The sequence below is a fragment of the Eurosta solidaginis genome, chromosome 5 (genome assembly GCF_040869045.1).
Source record: "Eurosta solidaginis isolate ZX-2024a chromosome 5, ASM4086904v1, whole genome shotgun sequence".
Taxonomy (NCBI): domain Eukaryota; kingdom Metazoa; phylum Arthropoda; class Insecta; order Diptera; family Tephritidae; genus Eurosta; species Eurosta solidaginis.
In genome coordinates, this window is record NC_090323.1 from 2,763,875 (window position 1) to 2,784,275 (window position 20,401).

General features: G+C 36.6%; 1 protein-coding gene across 1 annotated transcript in view; it reads left to right on the top strand.

The window, feature by feature from the left end:
* Positions 1-1,446: 1,446 nt before the first annotated feature.
* LOC137253072 (uncharacterized) overlaps positions 1,447-20,401 on the top strand; it is a gene marked incomplete at its 5' end in the record, with an annotated part of 55,041 nt that continues 36,086 nt past the window's right edge. Inside the window, one exon of the mRNA XM_067789394.1 lies at positions 1,447-3,751. Within this exon, the coding sequence (XP_067645495.1) occupies positions 1,447-3,751 (2,305 nt within the window). The remainder of the gene's footprint in view (positions 3,752-20,401) is intronic.

Genomic DNA, 20,401 nt, shown 5'->3' on the forward strand with positions numbered 1-20,401 from the left:
TAATTAGTCCGTTCATTAATTAAAATTTGAATAAAATGATTAGTCTTATTTTCAATTACTCAATTAATTGAATAGTTCCGCTTCATGTCTAATCAGAAAAGTGGGCTAAATATTTATTTGGTTAATCACAATTTGAAACAAGTAATTAGTCACATTTAAAATTACTAAATCTTTTTGAATAATTCCGGTTTTTTCTTACTAATCAGATGGTGTCGCCGACTTATTAGTTATCTCGTTCACTAGAGCTTGAATAAAGTGATCAGCCACACTTCAAAATAGGCAATTATTTAAATAATTCAATTTTTCAACTTAAATTTAAGGGACTAAATTAGTTCTTTGATTAATAACAGTTCGGACATATTGATTAATCAAATTTCCTGAAATTTCCACTCTTAATGCATTTCCTTCGGCTATCACTTGTTAAATGTATGTGCATATATGTTAATTTCTATTTTCCTTACTATAAACTGATTGTTTTTTATTAATCAGTTTTAAAATTTAACGGTTAAGCGCCAATTAAGTAAGTAAGAAAGTTTTAAAATTAATCAAGCGATTTTCGATTTATATAAACCAAAATTACATTGAATTAGGGAATTGATTGATTAAATAATTGATGACATAAATTACTCGATAATAAAGACACAGCACCATAGATGGGGTGCTTTAGAACAGGCGGCTGAGATAGGACGTTCTTCCACTGAACCATCAGTATCTAAACTTTAAATTGGATTTGAAATATTTTTTGGCAGAAATTGAAAAATGCTTGGGGTTTTTGGAGGGAGTAAGAACATATTAAGACTCGAAATGTCTACGCATGGTCACTCGGGCCAACATCATCACGTGTGGGCGTGTGGGTTTACACGAAACAATAAGAAAATAAAAGTGGAATGTGGAGCACATAAACATGAACTTAAGCAGTTGTTTAAGAAACGGAGTTTGAACATAGAACAAAGCAAATGTCAACGCTTCAGTTGCCTAACTGATTTTAAGACCTACATAAGTATTTGCGCTATTTTATAAAATAAAAATGACAAAGCTTTGCAATAGAATAGCGAATATAAAAAAATAATAATATTACGTGCACAACAAGCACAGACTATGTTCGATACGAGCATCCATCTGCAACACCAAACAAGTTTGAACAGAAATGGCCAAACGCCAAGCTTCAAATAACGAGGGCTAACAAAGCTGCCAGCTGCACTACCGAAGACATCCAACAACAGTCCGCGGCAGTTGGGCGAATGGAACGGACGTGTAAACGGATTGTGCGCTAAACAGTTGACGGCCAAAGAAAAAATAATTTAACAGCGGAGTGATGAATCAAGTAAACGAATGTTAAAGTTAATTTTATACGAATTTCGAAAAATAAAAGTGATTGTTTTTATGAGTATTAAAATTTACAATAATTTTTTGTTGATTAAATAAATATATTGAAACGAAAAAAATATAAAAGAAAAAAGTTATTCAGTTGGCCGCTCTGTATGCGTGCAAATCATAAAACCAAGCGCATGCGCACACCAACAGTTGCGCATGCTGTGTCGAATGGGACGGTCGTATGGCGGATGCCAGAGCGAGAATCAGCTAAATAATAAATTAACGACACTTAGCGAGTATGTGAATGTACTGCGAAACGAAAATGTGTTCAACACGACGCGGCATAAGACCAAAAAGAAAGTGAATAGCAGTCAGATGATAACCTCGACGAAGCTTAAGATGACATCCACGGTAAAAGCAAAACCGCGTCGCGGCATATGGAAGCGTCTTACTTGGCCCATGACCTTGCTATTGTGCCTCATAGTAGGCTTGGCAGCGCAGGTAAACGGGTTAAATTACATCGACGATACGACTGAGAATACGGGCACAGAAGCCATTGCTCAGGCGATGGGTCTTTATGGCGCGCGCGAACCGCGTTTCGGTGACCGTTTACTGCCTTTGCGTAAAAAGACCACGGCGATAGTGAATGTGGCAACACCAAATCAAAAGCAAGTGAATAATCTTTTAAGTAAAAGTAATTATGTAGTAAGTTACGTGAGTGCTAATGCAAAAAGTGCTGTGACTAATGGTAAAGTAATGGCACGTGCCACAACAACAACAACAACAAACACAACTAATGAAGTGAATGTAACGCGTAATAATAACAAAAAAGTGCCTACCAACGAAAGTGTGAGTGTTGAACCGCAGCTGGACTTATTTACAATGGATATACTACATCTCGACGACGGGCACTACACAGATCCACCAAACTCTGGACAAAGACACGCAAAGCAATTGAATCGCCGTGAGGACTCAAACATTGGCGGACTTTTGCTAGACTCAACCACAAGCAGCTATAATAATAGGGATGCAAATATATCGAAGGCAGACCGTCTTATGGTTATGTCTACGGAGTTCTTCGTGGTACCTACGAGCACGCTGTCACCGCATGGAGCACACACATTACGTGCACGCACAGGTGCAAAGGCCGCCGTGCTACCTGCTTACATACAGCCGCCCTCGTCGGGAGCGCCTACAGCTGGTCCCCGCCCAGTATTAGTTGTGGCACCAAGACCAGTTAATTCCTCGAACTCGGCAAATATAGCTGGCATGTCTGGTAGTCCTTCCATAATTTCCACACACCTGCCCTTCACAGGGTTACGTAAGGAACCCTGGGTGGTACCAGTGCTCGTTTTGGCGGCGCTCACCATGCTTATGATGACCGCCTTTGAGATTTTCGTGCTATTTAAAGCGTGGCGCACATCACCCTCTCGACGCCATCTCTTCCTCGGCCAGATGCTTTTGCTGGGACTTTTCGCTTGTGCGGGTCTTGGTGCGATTTTAACAGCGCAACCTTCGCTACTTACTTGTGGTGCTATACGTTTTGGTGTGGGTGTCGCATATGCGCTAGTCTTTGCTGCGCTACTTGTCAAATGCGTTTTTCTGATCAGTCTTAATGGTGGCGTTTATTTGCCGGCACCTTATCAGGGTTTGTTGCTGTTATTTGCAGTGCTTATTCAGGTCGCCATTGGCACACAATGGCTACTCACACAACCGCCCGAGATTTATACGCAAAGTGTACCCATACTGGGCAATACTCTGCTAGCGCCCACCATAGCATCGAGCAGCGCATCATCGGCAGCACAAAGTTTTGCTGCACTCTTTCAAACACATCACCCACCGCCAACCATTGCACCATCCGCAGCAGCGTTAAGTTCTAGCCTCGGCTCAGATTTGTATGCGCGTATCACAACTGCCGGCACAGTGCTGATACCGTTATGTAAAACACAGTTTTCCGAGCTTCTCTTCTCGCTTATCTACATTGTTTTTCTGATTGTATTTGTGGCCGTATTGGCTATAAAGTCACGCGGTATACGCGATAATTATCGTGAAGCTACCTATATTGGTTTGGCCATTGGGGGCGCTATACCGATCTGGTTGGGTTGGATGCTTTGCGGTTTGGCTGTGGCGGAACGTCATAAGGATGCTTGTATCGCTTTTGGGTTGATAGCCACGTCGGCCACGGTATTTTTGGTTATGTTTATGCCAAAGGGACGTCAATTGGCTGCTATGGGCAAGGAGGGATTGTATGTGGAGGATCGCGAGGAGCAATTCAGCTCACTAAGTCGTGCTGGTTCCGGTTATTCACCGTCGTTCTTCCATTTTAAGCCAATCAAGTATGGTGTTATGGGTGGTGGCATGCAAAATTCGGCGACAAATACGGGGAATGGCGCCAGTATGAAGCATTGCTCCAATGGATTAGGAGGAGGAGGAGGGGGTGGAGGAGGAGGTGAGTTTGAAATGTTTAAAAACATATTTTTAATTTATTTCAAGCAATGCTTAGGTGAAAATGAAAAATTCATCACAGCAGCGTAGGTGAGTTGTGCATCAGTGGAGGGTGAGACAGAATAAAATATATTTTATACAAATGTCTTATGTTTCTTTAGAAGTTCAGTTACAAACTTCATAGAGTTTGTTTTTGACGAAGTTTAATAAAAATGTCCACTGCTATTATTCTATTCGCTGATGTAATGGGAGTTCTAAATAGGCTCATTTACAATACACATTCCTCGTTTCCCGTATTTCTCCTATTAAGCTCCATAATACTTGCCTGGGGGCTATACCCTCTATTCCTTTAAATACTCTTCATATTGGTTTGTTATCCGATGTAGCATCTGAGCCACTATTGTGCTATTAGGGACAAAACCCTATGACAAATGTAATATAGAAGAAAGATGAAACGCTAGAAGGCCCAAAGTTTTTCATAGACAGAATATGAGTAAAAAATAAAGGAATCTTGCTTAAAACCTCGTAACTCCTTGATGGGATACAGACTGTTTCAGAAATCATTTCCATGCAATAAAGAGGGGAAAAGGTCCGGTAGAGGGCGCAAATACCAATGAATTTGAATACTGCGATCCCAATTCTATCATTTTTGTGTGGTATAAATTCATGCAATAAAAAATATTTGTGTAAAAATTGCTAATAGATGGCGCTGGTGTCGAAATATTTAGTATTTTTTATTTTTGTCCAATTTGGAGAAAAAATTGGTAAAAAGAAAAATATGTCCAAAATCATTTACCAAGAATTTTTTAAACAATAAAAATAAAAATTAAAACTCACCAGAACGACTATTTTCATAAGAGAATCAAGAGAACCAATTGTCAAGCTCACCTACCCGAGGGGAATTCTGTTACAAATATGAATATATTATACACATATTTAACAGGCGAGACCCTGTGGACTCCAGGCTCCTCATGGCAGGTTGAATATGGTCATGTATAATCATTGCCGAGAGGATCAGGCTGGAACTTTAATGGTGCTTGTTACCAAAACGTACTGGATCTATATCCGGGAACGGTCATCCAAAAAATATTCCGGAAATGCCTTTATTGCTACAACAACAACAAAAAGTATTTTGATTAAATTAGAATCGTATACGAATTTCAAAATATTGTTTTAGTCACCCGAATATTTGTTTAGGGTTAAACTTATTATATTGAAAATCATTATTTCGCGACCTGGGTTGGCAGTTGGAGGGTTCAATGAAATTCAAGGGATTTGATGGAACAAAATCTTCTTTTAGAAGTTCTAACTCGCTTTGTTTAAACTCTATCACCAAATTGATTTTGGAAGTGGCAACACTGTCTTTGAGCGCAAATGTGGTCTAACTAATTTTCGAGCCTGCGAAAAAAATGGCGAAAGGGTAAATTTTTAGACCAAAACACTCCCCAAAACCTATACATATTTTTGTTTTTTTTTTCAAAAAACTGTTGTAAAACCCTTGACGATGACAGTTTTTTGAAAAAAAAAATAATATTTTTTGGGTTTTGGGGAATATTTTGGTCGAAAATTTGACCCCTTCGCCATTTTTTTTTTTCGCAGGCTCGAAAATTATATTTTTGGGTCTGTGTAGTGGAACTTTTTTCCTGAGCCAAAATCCTATCGAATAATTGATGGCGCGATATCGGTTAATAAATTGACCCAGTCTAACCAGTATGAATGCAGGTGTACTCGAGTCCCAAACCGGCCACCCGAAAAGCTAGCTGATGAAGAAGAGAAATTTAGAAACATATCCTAGTTATCATCGCCGTGTTTAATTTTGTGTTTTTTCTCTAATATCAAAAATACAAAAAGATAGCTTTTAAATTAGTGGCCAAGTCGTGCAGTTTTGCGATAGAAGTAACTCGCGTCACGTCATACTGAGGTAATTAACTTTTTTTTCGCCCATCGCCAATCTTCATTGAAAAATCGTCAGCTTTTTCAAAGAAAGTAATAAATCATAATTATTATTAATTGGCGCTTAACCGCCTAAGCAGTTTTGACCGTTTCGTAACAAGTCCCGCCAGCTGTGCCTGTTTTGCGATAACTGAGGCCATTTGGGAGCACCAAGGGAGGTTAGGTCTTCCTATACCTGCCTCTCCCAACTCAGTGGAGGTCTCCCCCTTCCACTGATTAAAAACTGCGGTGTCGACTGAAACACTTTCGTGGTCGGAGCGTTTTCATCCATTCGTATAACATGACCTAGCCAGCAAAGCCTTTGGGTTTTGGTTCGCTCCACTCTCGCCTAATCTGCATAAAGCTCATGCATCTCCTCATTTACCTTCCTTGATACTCTCCGCCGCCGCGACAAACAGAACCATAGATCTCCCGGAGAACTTTTCTTTCGAATACTTAAAGAACCATCTTATCTCCTCTCGACACAGTCCATGATTCCGAGCCATATATGAGGACGGGTATGATGAGTGACTTGCAGACAATGATTTTTGTTCGTCGAGAGAGAACTATACTTTTCAATTGCCTACTGCGGCGAAAGTAGCACTTGTTGTTCTTTTGATTTATAAGCTATATTTATACCACTTTACGGTAATAGCCTCCCATAAAAGTTGTCTGATATAATTTTAATTTTATCATAGCCTTATTTTATTTTTATTTAGCAAGGATATAAATGTGGCCACTTTTATGTGTGAGAGAGAACGGATTCTTGTGAAATAAATACCAACAGGTTCTTTCGTGAAACACGTTTTTAGTCCTTTTACATTGAACTTCGATCTCCCAATAATTTTGAATTTCCATTGAACAGCTGTTCACATTTTCGCTATAATACCGTAATCTTGTGTTCACAAATGTCATGGCCATGCCGCTATAAAAGTTGTTAAGTTGGCTGTAAGGCAAACAAAAAATTTTAAAGTATTAACATATTTTATATTTAAACAAATACAGCAATTTGCAAATCGTCTTATCGAAAAAATCTCGCATTTAAATAAGCCGCTTTGTGATCAGGCTTATCGAAAAAGCAAAATTATCATCAACAGCAATTTCTACTTGTCAACAAAATTAAATCCATAAAGAAAAGAAAAGAAGAAGAAAAAACTTAAGATTAAATAAAAAGTAAAAAGAAGCACAAAAATTGCACTAAAAACATTGAATTATTTTCCCCCCTCCTTTGGCTGTTTTGTCACACAGCATTGCGCATGCGTTTAGTTGCTATTACTGCCACTATGCAAATACAAAATCAATGGCAAGATATGTCACTCACACGTCGTTGCGTCTACATCACATAGCAGCGTCTCAGGCGCTACGTCAAATGAAAGATTTTGTTGTCGGAAAGACGAAAAGTTAACAAAAGCTAAAGAAAGAAGTGCATATGTATGCGTGTATGTTTGTGCTTAAGCATAGATTGTTATTTACAAATAATCAAGGGGCATCAAAATAAACATACATACATACATACATAATGGCAGACAAAAGTATTTACAGACTTAGATTAAAAATGTATGCACAAATTATGATGACGCGATTTTGCTTTACTGTCGCGTTAGATGCGCAACCAAGCATGGTGAGGAGCTGGCAAGCTTTTCTTACATGTATGCTCACCACTGTAGTTATGTGTATGTATGCATGTATGTAAATATTTAAAGTTGTGCATGTAATTTAAATGCGTGCGTGCGTTGCCTGAAAATGTGCGCTTTTCCGCATTTTAAAGAAAACATTTTCCCACTTCACTCACGCCCATATGCTCTACGCTTCAGTGAGGCTCATTGTCTCTGACATACGTCGTTGTTAAGACATTTCTTCTATGCTTCAAGCGTCTCAGCCATGTATGTATGTATGTACATATGATTAGCTGAATGTTTACTTGTTTTGCGCTTTGATTTGACTGCATTTGAAATGCGCATAATTTCGATTTTGCTATTCAAAAGCAGACACTGCCATCATTCCGCATTGAATTTGTGTTTCTTGCCGCTGTTTGTTTGGCTTTAAGGCATTTGCGCATCCGCGGGATTACATTTATTTATAAAAAATGAAAGTAAGTATATGCATAAATATGATTTAGTTTTTTTTTGTTGCGTGTACTGTAAATGTACGCAAACATGACAGCTGTCGTGTTTCTGAACTGTGGCCTATTCCTAAGTTTTTTTGTATGTTCAGTTCGCTTCTAATTTTACTCTCGTTTTTCGTGTGTACTCCAGTTCTTAGTTAAATATACTTCATATTTGTTGTTTGTTTTAGCTTCACTTTTGGTTCCCACTGAATCGTGTTTTGAGTATAAGAATAGTTTCATTTGCGTTCAATTTCTTGCTGCCACCAACACTTCCACATCGCCAGAAGGAATGGGCAGTGCTATAACTGATTTCGTTTGACCAAATTTTTTCTTTATGCAGAACATGCAGTTCACTGTATTTGAAAATTTGTTTATTTCAAAGAAAAAACATTACACTCTTTTTGGCAGATGCCATCCATTTACTGCCGTTACTGCTTTTTTAATTAAGGCTTTCGTTATTATGCCTGCTGCGATTTGACCTTGAGTCAGGTTTTCGAGGTTGACTTTGCCAAATCTTTTAATATCTCGCATGAATATATTCAATGTCCATATTGTGAAAGTATGATTTTTTTTGGCAGAAATTCGCAATTTTATATTTTAACTCAGTCTTACGTAATAGAATTCTTTGATAGCCAACCAATATTGCAAGTGACCTCTCAGCAAGCAAGTATTTCCCTTGAAACCGGGACTGCTACTGTATTGCCTCCGGCTGGTCAAGCGGCATTTTTGCTATAAAATAATCGACGCGATTTCGCCGACTCTTCGGTCGCGCTTTCATCCTTTCTGGCTACACCAAGAAAGTATCTTGGGCATCGTCGTCATCTGCACGGTCATCTATGAATTTTGGATCATCGACCTTCTCCATGTTGAAGTACCGGAGCTAAGGAAAAATTTGAGAAATGTAGTAGTTCACCTCGCAAAGATTTTAGTGATACTTGCTTTAATCCGTGCTCCGCCTACCACACCGAGGGTTCTGGGTTCAACTCCCAGACAAACTAACATCAACATTTTTTTCAATAAGAAAACAGTTTTTATAATCGGGGTCGCCGTGCGGACTCCGAGTGTATTTCTGCCATGAAAAGATTGTCAGTAAAATTTCATCTGCCTTGCAGATGCCGTTTGGAGTAGGCATAAAATTCGTATTTGTAGTGAAAAATTAAAAAAGGAGGACGACGCGAGTTGGAGGGAAGCTTGGCCCTATTTTCTTGGGAGAAAAATCGCGCAAAGTATTTATTTTATTATTATTATATCTTTCTTCTCTCTTATGAAGTTTGTTTCGGTGATCTCTTGTACGGCTGTGTCTGATATTGTTCAACCTGATACAAAGCTGCTTAAGGCGATTCATCTAAAGTATGCTTGTCTACAGTTTGGAGCCGAATAGTAATACCCGTAAGCAGCTACCGTTTGCATTAAGTTGGCCCTCTGTGTTTGGTCATCAACCTGCTTATCGAAGATACATATTCAGAGACCTCATCTGACGCATGCTGAACTTACGCTTAGTATGCTTTTTAGGAGTCCGATCTTAAGCCTAAATAATTAAAAATAGAATTCCAAATGAATTGAGTTTAATTTAACTAAAATGTTTAATTACTTTTTCTTTTGGAAAAATTGATATCATAAAAACCTTTAGAAGTCGCCGCTGATGATATAGCTTTAAAAAATCTCTATAGTTTTGTAGGATAGTGATAAAGCAATTGAATATTAGAACTGCTATATCAAACCAGCCACAGTTTTTAATGAAATCAAGTGTATTTGTAATCTCTTTTTCCGATAACTTCCCAGATTTCCCGAAAAAGGACTTTCGAAGGATATTGGACATTTTCCAGCTAGCCTGGTATCGACATCGAAAATGCATTACAGTTACGGCTGACTACGCTTACCAGCCACTCAAGTTAGAAATTATAGAGTTTTACATCTGTAGTTAGCAATTACATTTATACTGCTGAAAAACGAGGAGAAAGCTGCATATGCGCTAAAGTCTGCAATGACCCTTATTCATTTGTAGCAGCTTTGTCGCTTCTCCAATGGCCACTAAGTAGTTCACCTGCCCAATGACCGATGCAGGCTGATTTAACTAACAGAAAAGTTCATTGCTCGTTGTAGTCTGGCTATGAAGTTCTTGATATTTCGTAGCCCGTACACTTGCTTTCATTGTTTATATACAAATTTCTAATTTGGCTGGACCTAAAATATACTCGTAGCTGCTTAGACACAGCTTATTTACTCATTACTATTCTGTTCAGTTCCTGCACGCCAGAAGAAAGAGTGCAAACTGTGCGGCAAACGCATTGTCCAATTTGGCTGGGAGACAAAACGGTTTCAGGATTATGTCTCCCTAAGTGTTCGATTGTCGGCGAATTATAACTAGATCGCCATTTCTACAGGCTTCAGATTATAGAGTACCATCTTCTGCACGTTCAAACGGACTTTTTAAAACAGTTAACCAGTTTTTCCCAAATATTTTAATTTCTTGATTTTATTTGATGATGCACTTGAGTTTTTTTCTTATATTTCTGGTTCAAGCACAACAACGACTACTTTACCACTTTTCTCAGCAAGTTTCATCAAATTATATTGACATGTTAACATAAACATTTTCTTTTTCGCAAACACAATAACTTTGTGTACGTTGTCAAATAAATTTTAGTTTCAAATCCATTTAATTAATACGGATTAGAGATTTTTCAATGTATACCAAATCAACAATGTGCAACAGGCGCTAAGCTCATTACGCTGTGTTTAAGTGAAAGTGAAAAGTGATTTAATTCACTTTCTTGTCAAAGCCAAACAGATTTCGTGCAGACAAATAACAATATGAAAATTAAGAAAAATAAAAAAGTCTTTCGCATGCATTGACCCAGTTTTCACACCTCAATAAGCAGGAATTTTTGAAAATTGCATGCCTAACTCTATGAATGCACGTGTGCATGTATATGTGTGTGTGTGTGGGCATGATTTCATGTAAGGCGCATATGAAAGCTGCACTTCGTTATTCATCCAAGTTTATTGATTGTACTTTCTATGAAATTCATGGTTTAAAATATTTCTATATCACCAATGCCATGGCGTGGGGAGGCACGAAGTGTTTTTTGTATAGATTGCAGGCTAATTTAATTCTCACTATTGAAAAGTACAAAAGTTGCACATATGAATTGAGGAGTACTTTCTTTCGACACGCGCTCATTGATATTTAAGCCAGTTAATCTGAATATGAGTTCAAATCTAAGCAGCAGTTGTAAGTTTTTTTCTCTTCTTTTCATTAATAAAATATTTTGGGTTTTCGGGTCAGCCTTACTAGTTCTAAGTGTATTTGGTTCTACAGTCCGTTGGGAGTCACGCAATATAAGTTCGCAGTTATGAAAGACTTCGTCCATCTAGGAGCCAGCATTAGTAGGGAAAACGATGTCAGTCAATGAAGTAACACTCACCAACTACTAGTGATACATTGAAACGATAAGGCAATTAAAAAATAAACTGCGCGCTCTGCGAACAAAAATCACTGTCTATAATTTTCTCGTCGTGCTTGTACTGAAATACGACACGGAATGGTCGGTGGATGGATGGTGTCAGGGGAAGATGGAATGACGCTTGGGCTTTGCTTTGAACAGTTTTTTAGGTTTATAGTCCTTACCGTCATTCCGCTGGCGTGTGTAGAAGGAAGTTCGATGATGAGGTCCTTATGGTATTCAAAAGTTCTGAGCAATTATTCAGTAGTCAGCTTTCAACTAAGACTTGCTTCAGAAGTTGAATTCTTTATGAGTTACATAACATACCAGCGGCTATTTAAATTTCATATCTCCGCAGCCTTAAGTTGGAGTAATCTTCAAAATTTTTAATTAACTAATTTTACAGTTGGCCTTTACTAATGAACACATACCGATTATGCTATAAACCCTCATGAGAAACAAATAATCTTTGTAATTTAAATTTTTGGTTTTAGTTTATCCTTAATGTCTTTTTCCTAGAATACTAGGAACTGTAAAAAGTTGCACAAAATTTATTTAAATTACTTCCCTTAAGCAGGAAATTACTTAATTAATTGCGCGCTCATTTAATGTCTCTTCATCAACTTCTATCTTGCGATATCAAATCGTTGTTGAATGAGATTTACAGTTAAATTTTTTTCCTTTTTTTCACATTTACTTTTTACATTTGCTTCCATAAAACAAAAAAAAGAATTGATAGAGCCATGTATTTGTTCCTTTAATGGTTACGAGTTTTGCCGCACAGCTTCACTTACATAATCTACCGCAAATCATGCTTATATAACTCAATTAAATGCTCATATTTTTCACTTATTTCTTTGCCGGTGTGCGCGCTGATGAATGAGCTCATTCAATTGTTGGATGACTGCACAAGTTCACAAAAACCTTTAACGTAAAATTTGGGTGAAAAATATTGCAACAACCACAACAAAAGAGACGCTACATAACTGATTTTTTTGCCGGTTTTAATGAACTTGGATTATTTTTTTTTAATATTTCTTTTTTTTACATATCAAGATGCTAAAATTTTGTATATCAAAATTTTGTTGCGTTGTTGTTAAAAAGCTTATTGTTCAACATTTAATTATGCTGGGTGCGTTCACAAAAGGAAAGGTGAGGAAAATAAAAACAAATCTACGAAATTCAACAAACAAAGAAATTATAAATTTTGTAATTCCCATGCACACATGCATAAATACATATATGGCTATACATCTGTTATTTGATGCTTTCATGGCCATCTATATCGATCAGCCATAAGCGCGCTTTTTCTTTTGATTTATGAATATATATCCAAATTGAAAAGACTCATGGGCACAGTATGAGTATGAGGTTATGCAATTTTCATTTCATGCAAAATCATTTAATATTTCTTCCATATTTATGTTCACACCTAAAAATAGAGCAAAGAAAACAGCAGAAAAATAGCGCAATTAATAATTTCATATGTATAAATACATACAAACATTTAAGGCTAAATAAAAGCGATAAATATATGTAATGTGTATGTCTAAAAGTCGGGTGTAATTTGCGGACGTAATATAAAATTGAAGTGAAGCGAGAGTCGTATGCAGCTGAGACGGCCGTAGATGTGAATTGGATTCAGTGAAGTGAAGCACAACAGGAAGACATTTGAAATGCATTTATTTTGCAATACTGTTGATGCAATGATTTGGAGAAATGACTTCGTTAGCGTTGCCACTGCAATAAACGAAAGACTTAAGAAACGAACTTGCCAGACGTACTAACCTAAGCATTGTGTGTTTAAACAAAAAATATCTTCAGGGCAAATGAGCATATGTCTGCTTCAAATGAAGTTTAAAGGAAAGTAGGCAACACAAGGAAAGTGATTATGAAACAAAAAACGAAATGATGAACAGTGCAGTTGGTGGGCGAACGACAATAATGGAGTGAAAACACAATTTAGGTGCTACTGTGACTGAGTTGGATTTAGTTGACGTGAAAACGATTGCATTTTCACTTTTGTTGTAAAACTTATTTTGATTGTATTGAAAACATTAATCACCATCATGATTAAAAGTGTCTTTGTTTTTTTTTTTTTTTTAATAAAAACTCGATTTATCATTCAAAAATATAATTATAGTATATATCATTCCATTACTTGAAAAAAATTAATTTTTTTAAGCGCTGAGCCAATTTTTAAACTCTCTTTACTATAGTAATGGGAAAGTCTTATCTGTTTTTTCGAAAATTATCTTTGTAGTATCTCATTTGAGAAACTGCTTTTTTCATGTACTGTACAAATCTAAAAAGTCGTTCGCTTGCGGTACCATTTTGTCCTGAAATACTTTTAAATGAGTATGCATTTATTTGGCAGTTGGCCTTAGTTCAGTTCTTTACTGAAGCTTTCAGTTAAAATTTTGCTAAAATGAAGTTACTTTCGAACAATACTGCTCAGAGTGTAGAACTTTTTTTTTTTAGAAAACGGCTGCTTTTTAGATTCTTGCTACATTTTTCTTTACTCTTTCATAACTTTGTTCGCTTTGCTTGTGCCATATGACAATTAGAGGGGAAAGCAGTGTAGACGTAAGCCTGCCTAGAAATATGTATAGGTAACAAAATGTATTTATGTAACCGGTAGGAACATTTTATTTGCTTTTACATATCTTCGGTACAATGCCAAAATCACGAATGTGCCATTTTTGTTTAGACAAAATATTATGTATGTCAATTTTGCAAAGCCAAAACAACAAATGTGCATTTTTTTGAAAAAAAAAAAAAAAAATTTAAAAATCATTTTTCCATTAACATTACTTCGTGGTTTACAAAAGTAAACCTTCTAATAGTGGTGGAAAAATACAAAATTAAATCTCTATTAATTAAATCTCTATTTTTATCAATGTCTTACGCGTTTTTCTCAACACATCAAATATGCGCATTCGTGACTTTGGCATTGGACCGATGATATTGAATCTGTAAAATATATTTTATTGAATAGTTTTGTTAGTTCCAATAAGAAGGGATCAAAAATTTTTTCTTTCAAATCTTTCAATGTCCTATCATTCCATGTTTTTTATGAAGAATAAAAAAGAGGAGTCAGTGAACTTGGGATGGGAGCGATCTACGAGCTCCGACAAAGGAATTGAGCTGGAAAGGGTAAGAGATAGAGATTGGAGGAAAAAGCTCTCTCGCTATACCAAGCAGCGTTAAGAAATACCTTTTGCTTGGGAACCGTAATTGATTCAACTAACTAATACAGGTAGCGGTTGACACATTGATACAACAAAACGAGCTTGGAGGTTAAAAAGACCTTCGTCGCGAGTGAAAAAGAGGTTGTGATCGGTTGAAGATGACAAGCCTGCCTCAAAGACCCTTTCCGTTGAAATATCCCAGCTCCAAAACCGTGACACAAGCTATTCGCTATGATAAAACTCACACCCCCAAATCTGTATCTTGGGGACTCCGATCATACACGAGAAGGTGCACGAAGTGACGAAGTAGTTACTGACTGCAACAGTGATAGATCGCAGAAACCTCCACTGATCCCAACGATACCAAAAGCCAAGTTGGAATATGTGCTAAAGGAACACAAGATCGGAAGGTATTTTGCATATATTGGCGGGAAAATTGGAATTGGACTCAGAGAGTAGAGAAGGTAGGGAGAAATACATAGAAATCAAACCTGTAGAAACAGATTACCATTGCAGTGGCTTAAGAGGAAAAAGAGGAATCCAATAACATTTAATCAATGAGGTATGTGCCTCTATATAAAACAGAGCTTGCCCTGGACGTAGAATGATATAATTGAATGTGCGGAAGCTCTTATACTTGAAGGATATATACTCAAGTTACTATTAAATAAAGAAAGCGAACGGGGTATGTTTTTTCCAACAGGGTTCACATGCAAATACAATATATTTACCCATTTGCACGGTTATTTATTTAAGTAAGAATGCTGTGCAGATAAGTGAAAAACATGGTCATTGAACTAGTTCAAATTGCTGTTGCATGCAACATAATAACAACAATAGGAACAAGAAACAAAAATAATGGTTGTTATGGTTGTTGATACTAGTAACAGTTGGTGCCGACTTTGTTTAAAGAAAATTAAAAAAAAGTTAACTAAGAAAAACAAAAAAGATGCAGCGTTACTAATTTTGAACACAGCGTTTGTTTGCTTAGAGCTTTGCTTTTGTATTAAATAAATGAGCGCAAAGTATTCTTACTTTGTTGCTAAAAAACTAATTTTAGAATTTGCGGCTTTTGCTGTTGCAAGTTGCGTGCGCTGTGGTTTTAAGCAGACTCTTCTGTGTAAAATAAATAAGATATTCTTTATAATATATGAGTGACATTAAACCTGAAAGCTCTTATGATATATTTAGTATTATATGGTAGTGACAGTTGTTGTTGTTGTTGTAGCAATGCTCGCCCCACCTAATAGCCGCGACCGATCACAAATTGTCATCAATATCCTCTAACGGTAGTCCAAGGAAACTTGCCATTTCAACAGGGGTGGACCATAAGGAAAGGGGTATTAGAGGCGTTGGTTCCACATTACAATTAAAGAGATGGTTGGTGTCATGTGGGGACACATTGTGGTAGTGACAGTGAATGTGAGTGGCTATAACGCAAAGTGTCACGGCGTCACACATAATCGGGCCCAAAATAAAAATGATAGATTTTAGCTATACACATCTTGTTGACTGAAACTAAATATATGTGTTCATGTGAAACTAAAATATTTTGGGCTTATCCTTTCATCGCTTTTAAAATCAATAAACCGCTTTGCTAATGCGAATGCATTTTTTATGAGCCAAGTATTAACTGCTTGGGTGTTACCTTTCATTGAGCACATCAAATCTGACAATTCGTTTTCAACACATTTTTACTTAAAAAAAAAAAAGAAATCGTAGCTTAATTTTAAGCCGCTTATAGCAAAGCGCACACCTTATTGAATTAAATAAAAAAAAGTTGCAGTGTGTGCCCTGGAAAGCCCAAAGCCATTAAGTATTTGGGGTTCATATGCCTACATCGAACTTATATCAGCGCCTTAATTTTTGTTAAAGTGCATTAGAGTGATTTATGTATGTATGTATATCTTATGCATTATATAATAAGCTAAAGCACAGTGACCTCAAGATAGTTTTATTAAAAAGTAATCGGCGATATAACCCTCAGTAGTATTTAGGTTTTATGCTCAGTGCGAAAATGAATACCTAAAAATTATCTTTTTACAATTTATGCTTCAGCACTTCATTATATGCCAAAGTAGTATTTTTTTTATTATTTTTAAATTACTATATTTTTGATGCAGCTGTTATATTTTTAATAGTATTTTTTATTTGAAGCTATTATTTTGCAACTATCTTCACAGCTGCATATATTTCACAATATTCGCCTCTGAGCAGCTGCGACCTTCAAAATAGCAAAAAGCTTATATAAGTAGATGTTGTAAAGAGCGCCCAAGTGTTTTACAAAAATGATGTCAACGGAAACTAAATAAACAACTGGCGTGGCTGATATGGCTACAATAGCTGTTGGTTGCTTGCCGTGCTGCTCGGTCGCCAAAACCGGGCACTGAGACCAATTAGTATTCATCTATGTTGAATTATTCTACCATAAACTTGTTTTTACACAAACCATTTGGTCAGGTGAATTTATCCGCTGTTGTAGTTTATGGAGCATTTTAAAGCCCGCTTTCAGGTTGCAAAGCAAAAAATCGCCTTAAGTTCAGTACATCATACTCATCTGAGCTGGCCTTCATTTCTCCATAGAACACCAATAGTGAATAAATGGTTTTCTTGAAATATATAAGCATTCCCCTTTTTATTGATGAAAGTGGTCGATGCACCGTACTGCCGCAGTGATGTCTGACGATGAATCGGCTTTTTCGTTAACCTAGCGTTTCCTGCAACCACAGATCCCTCTAGCATACTGAAAAAATGCTATCGAAATACGATTGCTGAAATTGTATGAATGAGAGATATAATTACATATACGAAATTTTTGCTAGACCCAAAAAATTAAAAAAAAAAAAAAACACTACACCCAGAAACATGTCTATAATTCACTTAAGGTCTTCACCTCTTTAAATTTGGTTGTGGCTGTCGAGACATTTTTAACCAAAATTACGAAAAACTGGTTTGTCGACTGTATTCACTATGCAATTTTGGTACGAAAACTAATTTTCAATAAAAATCGATATAAACCGAATACAAGCACAATCATTTCCCTTACAAACGCCGTTTAGTTTTTCCAGATTTATACCTTTGATATATTTATATTAATGTTATTATATTCTACTTTCCTGATCTCTGACAAAAGCAATATTTATAGCATACTTTCAGGCAAACTTTCCTATATAAGGAGTAACTAGTCGACATAATTCATGTTAATTCAAATATTTTGATTAATTATTTTGATTTAATATTATTTCAAACATGCATGATTTGCTGAAACCATCTACTGCAGACATAAAGTGACTAACGTGCCTAAAAGAAGGCTTCAAAATTGTGAAAAAATTTGTATGGGGTAAATAGAGCAAACCTAATATACTTTTAAGGACAATTTCTCAAGACTCAAAAAAAATGCCAAAATATAACAATGTTCTGAGAAAAAAGTGTGGTATTTTCAAATCAAATATGCTGTTTTGTAGTGAAAATCAATTTTCGTGACAAAAAAACGTAGCTAAAATATCAGAAAAACGCTACAAAACCCCGAAAAGCAGAACCAATTGGAAGAATATGACACTGGATTCAGGATTTTCATACCAAATGCCATAAGAGAGTCTAAAATATGTCGGCCTGTGTAGTCTTTTAAGGCACATCTACATTATAATCCGCTTAGTTTTTGTTGAAGTCGTTTATGATGAAGTCCACGTTTGTATACACTTTTCAAAACTACTGCTAGCCGTGCCCTGGTGGTGCAAGGTGATGCCATAACTTTGATAGAAGGAACAATTTGTCAAATATTGCGTATCGCTTATGCGTATGGCGCAAGCTAATCTAATCCTTAGAATCGCAAAAACAGCAGTTTATTGGAACTGATTGGCTGTGTAGCTCACTTCGATTGATTTGCAGCACACCATTAATTCGATGAACATTTTTAGCTAGCAATAAAAATACGGTGCTTATCTCGTATTGTGTTCGTTTAAACCGCAAAAATTTCATTGCTAAACGATTTTCTTACAATATTTACCTATATAACAAAAGACTTAAGACACGAACTTGATCGAATCCTTCGCTTAGGCAGCGTATTGTGTGCGTATGTATGTAGTATGAAAGTATGATAAACGATCCATCTATTTAGAATGTCAAATGTTGACAAAACGTTGCTGGCAGAGGCAGCTCAGAAATGTCAAATTGCGTTTATTTCACAAAATTAAATGCAGGGAATGCTTGAATTGACATTTAAGATATTTTTCTTACAACAACGATCAATTGCAGATCGACTCCTCCTAAATCAAGGAAAATAAAGCGAAATACTTCTAGTTGAGGCATGCTAGTGAAGTATTACAATAAATAAAAGACGGAACAATAAAAATAAAAAGGTGGAGTATGAATTACAATGAACACTTGTAACTTGCCGCATGGGAGATGCTGGTCTGCAGCCACGATTTTGTATTAATTTTGTGAACGTAGTTGATGAGCGATCAATTTCAATGTTGTAGAGCATACGAAACTCTTTTGTTTAAATGCAGCATAAATAAAAAAAGTATGCAAAAGGCATAAAAACATGCAGTCAGTCTACGGATTCAACTATTTGCCAATTGATTGACGCACGTTGTCCGAGTGAATCAGCGCAAAGCACGATAAGCAAGTTGCATTGTTTGTGCTGCCACATTGAGAGTCACCACTGACCAACTAGCCTGCAATTGTTTGTAGAGTTGGCGAACAAAATTGTGTGACAACAAAAAAAAAAAAAAAAAATCGAAAGCCATTGCTTTATAACGACAAATGACTTACACAACATAAAATGGTGTGGTGCATGTGCATGTCCAGCCGATATAGGCGCGGTGCAGACAAAGGCAGAATTGGCGTTAACAGCGTATGCTACGCCTGTGGCAGCAGCAGACAAATAAGAAACACAAAAAACAATGTGTAGCACAACAGTGACAGCGGAAGCTGCGCATATCTTCCCCTTTGGTACAACGATATTGACTGCATTGCCAGTATTTCAGCAGCAGCAGCAGTTTGCAGCGCTGTTGTCACTATAACTTTTGTTGGATGCAGTTGCTTGTAATATTTAGCTTCAACAGTGCGATGTTTTTGCGCGCATATCCAGCAGCAGTTAGCAGTAGCCCAAACCTATCATCGTCGTCTGCTGGGAAATTCATGTAGAGTTTGCTGGTTGTGTACTGCTAACCTTGAACTCTTTTGAAACCATTTCATTTCGCTTCTGTTGTTGATTTTTTGTTTTTTTTTTTTCATTTTTGTTGTACACACTGCTTTTATTGTTGTAGCGCACTTGTAACTGGCAGTGGCCCAACAACTGCTTATTCAACCAACAAAAAATTTTCGTTTAACCATGCAACGAGCTGACTTGGTTTTTTCTCTCATTATGCTCCGCTCCTTTCATCATTACACTTCTGCTTCGCCTTAATATGCAACAATTCCAAGTTTCCTTTATTGTCTCAAATTTGCACCTTCCTGTCTTTTGCCCAACTGCTGCAACTTAAATATGAATTTGCTTAATTTTATTGACTCACTCTCTACAGAGGAACTACAGCAATTCCACACATCATGCAATAATCAGCGCATGTCATCAAGGACCAGAAATCATTCATTCAATTTAACATTATCACCTTTAAGATTCTGATTTTATCAGCTGCATTGGCTGCACATTATGCTGCTTGTTTTATGATTTAGTTCGATTCATCGAAACAGCCATGAGCATTGCCTCAACTCATATCGTTTTAATATCAATAAAATTTTATGCACTACCACTTATGCACTTACATACATATATATTACACACTTAAACACTTAAAAGTTCATTCGCTTTAATTTCATATGATTATGAAAGTACTTTTGAAGTGCATTGCAGGTCTGCTTTTGTCTTCTGATGCACCAATACGTGCAATTGGACATGGTGGGCAAATACCGTCCACATCACGTCCATTGCATGGTATTTTTACTGTTTATGTTTCAATGTGATT